This window comes from Pecten maximus, chromosome 3, assembly GCF_902652985.1.
Source record: "Pecten maximus chromosome 3, xPecMax1.1, whole genome shotgun sequence".
NCBI classification, from domain to species: Eukaryota; Metazoa; Mollusca; class Bivalvia; order Pectinida; family Pectinidae; genus Pecten; species Pecten maximus.
Genome location: NC_047017.1, coordinates 7405189 through 7407921, shown reverse-complemented (window position 1 = coordinate 7407921; position 2733 = coordinate 7405189). Strand labels below are relative to the sequence as shown.

At 36.7% G+C, this 2733-nt stretch overlaps 1 protein-coding gene across 1 annotated transcript; it reads left to right on the top strand.

The window, feature by feature from the left end:
• Positions 1 to 1350: 1350 nt before the first annotated feature.
• On the top strand, positions 1351 to 2295 carry LOC117324591 (nitrile-specifier protein 5-like). The gene has a single exon (XM_033880511.1). It carries the CDS (start codon positions 1405 to 1407, stop codon positions 2293 to 2295), a length of 891 nt encoding a protein of 296 aa, XP_033736402.1. The 5' UTR covers positions 1351 to 1404.
• Positions 2296 to 2733: the final 438 nt, after the last annotated feature.

Below are 2733 nucleotides of genomic sequence, written 5' to 3'. Positions count from 1 at the left end.
GTTTTGTTTGACTGATAGTCATGACCTCTTGGCTCTGGGTGGAAAGGAAATATACTATAATAATAAATGAGTTGGAAATATCTCTGAAAATTTGAGGTTCAATAAAGTATAAATAATACCGAAACTGTATCTGGTGGAGCAGTCAGGGGACGGACTACAACAGGGTATATCTGTAAACCTGGAAACGACAATAAGTTTACGCATATATGTAAAAAAAAAAAAAAAAAAATACGAAGTAATTGAAAACAAAATAAATTAAGGTTAGAATCCTGACCGTGCTATCAAGCTTGATTGCAAATACTTTCCTAGTTTGCAAAGATCTTTATTGTTGTGTAGATAGCAGCTGAACAAGTTTGAGTGAGGAGGTCGCTTCAAGTAATACATTTTTTTTATATTCATCTCTTACGATTTTCTTCATAGCGTGGACATATCAAACTAAAATGGAACTCCTCCTCTACTTGGTTTTGGTTGCAAACATGACAAATCCTATTTACTCTAGGTATATTACGATACCGACCTACTAAACATAACTGATGGGATGAAAGTCGAAATTTAGAAATTAATTTAAGATGCACGTCAGGTATAGACTTTAAGTAAATCTGTAACGTTAAGCTATCAATCAGGAATCTATACAAATACCATTTAAATCAATCGCAGCTAAAACAATCTAAAATGCAGTTTAATTATCAACATAGAGTGTATACCAAACATTGCTAAAGCTAGACGCCATTAATAAGTTTCTAACTTGACAACGCCAATTACAATTTCTGTGATTACACTCATCCATGTCATCATAAACTGCTTTAACAACACAATTATCATATTTAATTAGTTTCAACTAATGTTTGACAATTCGACGTTTCCTAATAATATACAAAGACATTTGCCCTAATCCGAGTTTAGCATCAATGAAGGCGTACTTTTCGTTACATTCAGGATTTTTTTTTTTTTTTTTAAAAAGCTCAACATACACTTTTTCTACTTTGTCTGTAGAATGAAAACTTCACGTTTCGCAACCATAATTAAGAATTGAAGAAATAAAGACAGCAAAATCAATCAGTTTAGATTCTGCATTGAGGGACAAATTATTATAGATTCTCAATGCATTATACATGCATGTTTGACCTTGTTCAGAAATTGTAGCTTGAGATTTTGAAACTTGCCACTAATTATAAATTAACATTTATTTTTAAACCACTTTTAGCAGACTACAAAAACATTAATACTAAAAACAATCGGGGCAGTTTCATGGATATTGCTGATTTATAAATATGTATTCAGTACCTTTATCTTTACATAGTAAACGCACGTGCATGACTTCTATTTCTGTGTTATGTTTGACAGTTCGAATGGATCAGACTTAAAACGAACGGAGAGGTACCTATTGGTAGAAGCTGTCATTCAATGGTGGTGATTGGCAGAAAGACTTTCATATTTGGCGGGGAAAATATTCCAAGGGTACCGTTCAGTAACATTGTCCACTGTCTTGATATGGACACATGCACCTGGTCGGAACTGAGCACCACTGGTGACGTCCCTGTACCACGTTTCGCCGACAGCGCCGCCGCAGTGGGTCACGTGATGTACATATTTGGCGGAAGAACGGGAATCAATATGGGCGAGGGAAACTTCAATGACCTGTATGCTTTTGACACCAGAGACAATGTTTGGACTCTTTTGAAACCGTCTGGGGTTGCTCCTTCCCCTAGAAGCTTTCACGCCATGGCGGTAGTTGCCAATCGCCTTTACGTGTTTGGCGGATGTGTAGAAGAAGACCGTTTGAACGATCTCCATTCTTATGATATTGCCACCAACACATGGGAACAACAGCCAACCAATGAGGACATCGAAAGACGAGGTGGGGCGGGTCTAATTGCAGTTGGAAAAGACTTGTTCGTCGTAGCAGGTTTTACAGGAAGAGAGTTGAATGATGTCTATAAATACGACACAGACTCCAAAACATGGTCAAAACTGACGCTTGACAAAGAACTTCCTCCAAGGTCCGTCTTTGGAATCTCATCAATGTCTACTTTTATCATTGTTTGGTTCGGTGAAGTAGATCCGTCCGGCAAAGGACATTTAGGAGGGTTTTCCCAAGATGGCTATATAATGGACACATGTAGCAAAGCCGGATGGGAATTGATGTCGTGTTCGGGAGAAACACCAGAAGCGAGAGGATGGATGCCAATAGCACCATGTCAGTTAAATGACATGGACGGCGTATTTTTATTTGGAGGCACCAACTTTGACAAAAAAAGGTTAAATGATTGTCATTACCTTTCTATAAAGTTATGAAACTTTCCAGATTGTTTAGGTTTGGAGCTGCAATCATGGAAAACGGGAACAATATATTGAATCAGTAAACACGAATTAAAAATCATGTACTAATTAATTATGCAGCAGACCTACATAAATTCGTTAACATATATAAATATATTCTTTTTATATTGAATTAATGACACACGTATGTTTCACTTGAAATGGAAGCGAAAGGAAGATCTTGTCAATCGTGTTTGGCCAAACAATGCAAACTTTCAGCAGTTATTGTTCTGTTTATCGCGACTAATCCTTTAACGAATGTAACACAATTGTAAATTTGTGATTGTCGCCGCGGAGCGAGGATGAGGATATGGAGGTTTTATGATAACTAATGCATCTTTGACATTTCAATGCTTGAATCTATAGCTTTGTACCAGTTCTTCATTCCTGAAATCTTGGAAAACCATTTTTCAG

Bases quoted from the DNA above. Each gene is read 5' to 3' on its own strand.
- LOC117324591 (XM_033880511.1), top strand. From the start codon at position 1,405: ATGGTGGTGATTGGCAGAAAGACTTTCATATTTGGCGGGGAAAATATT.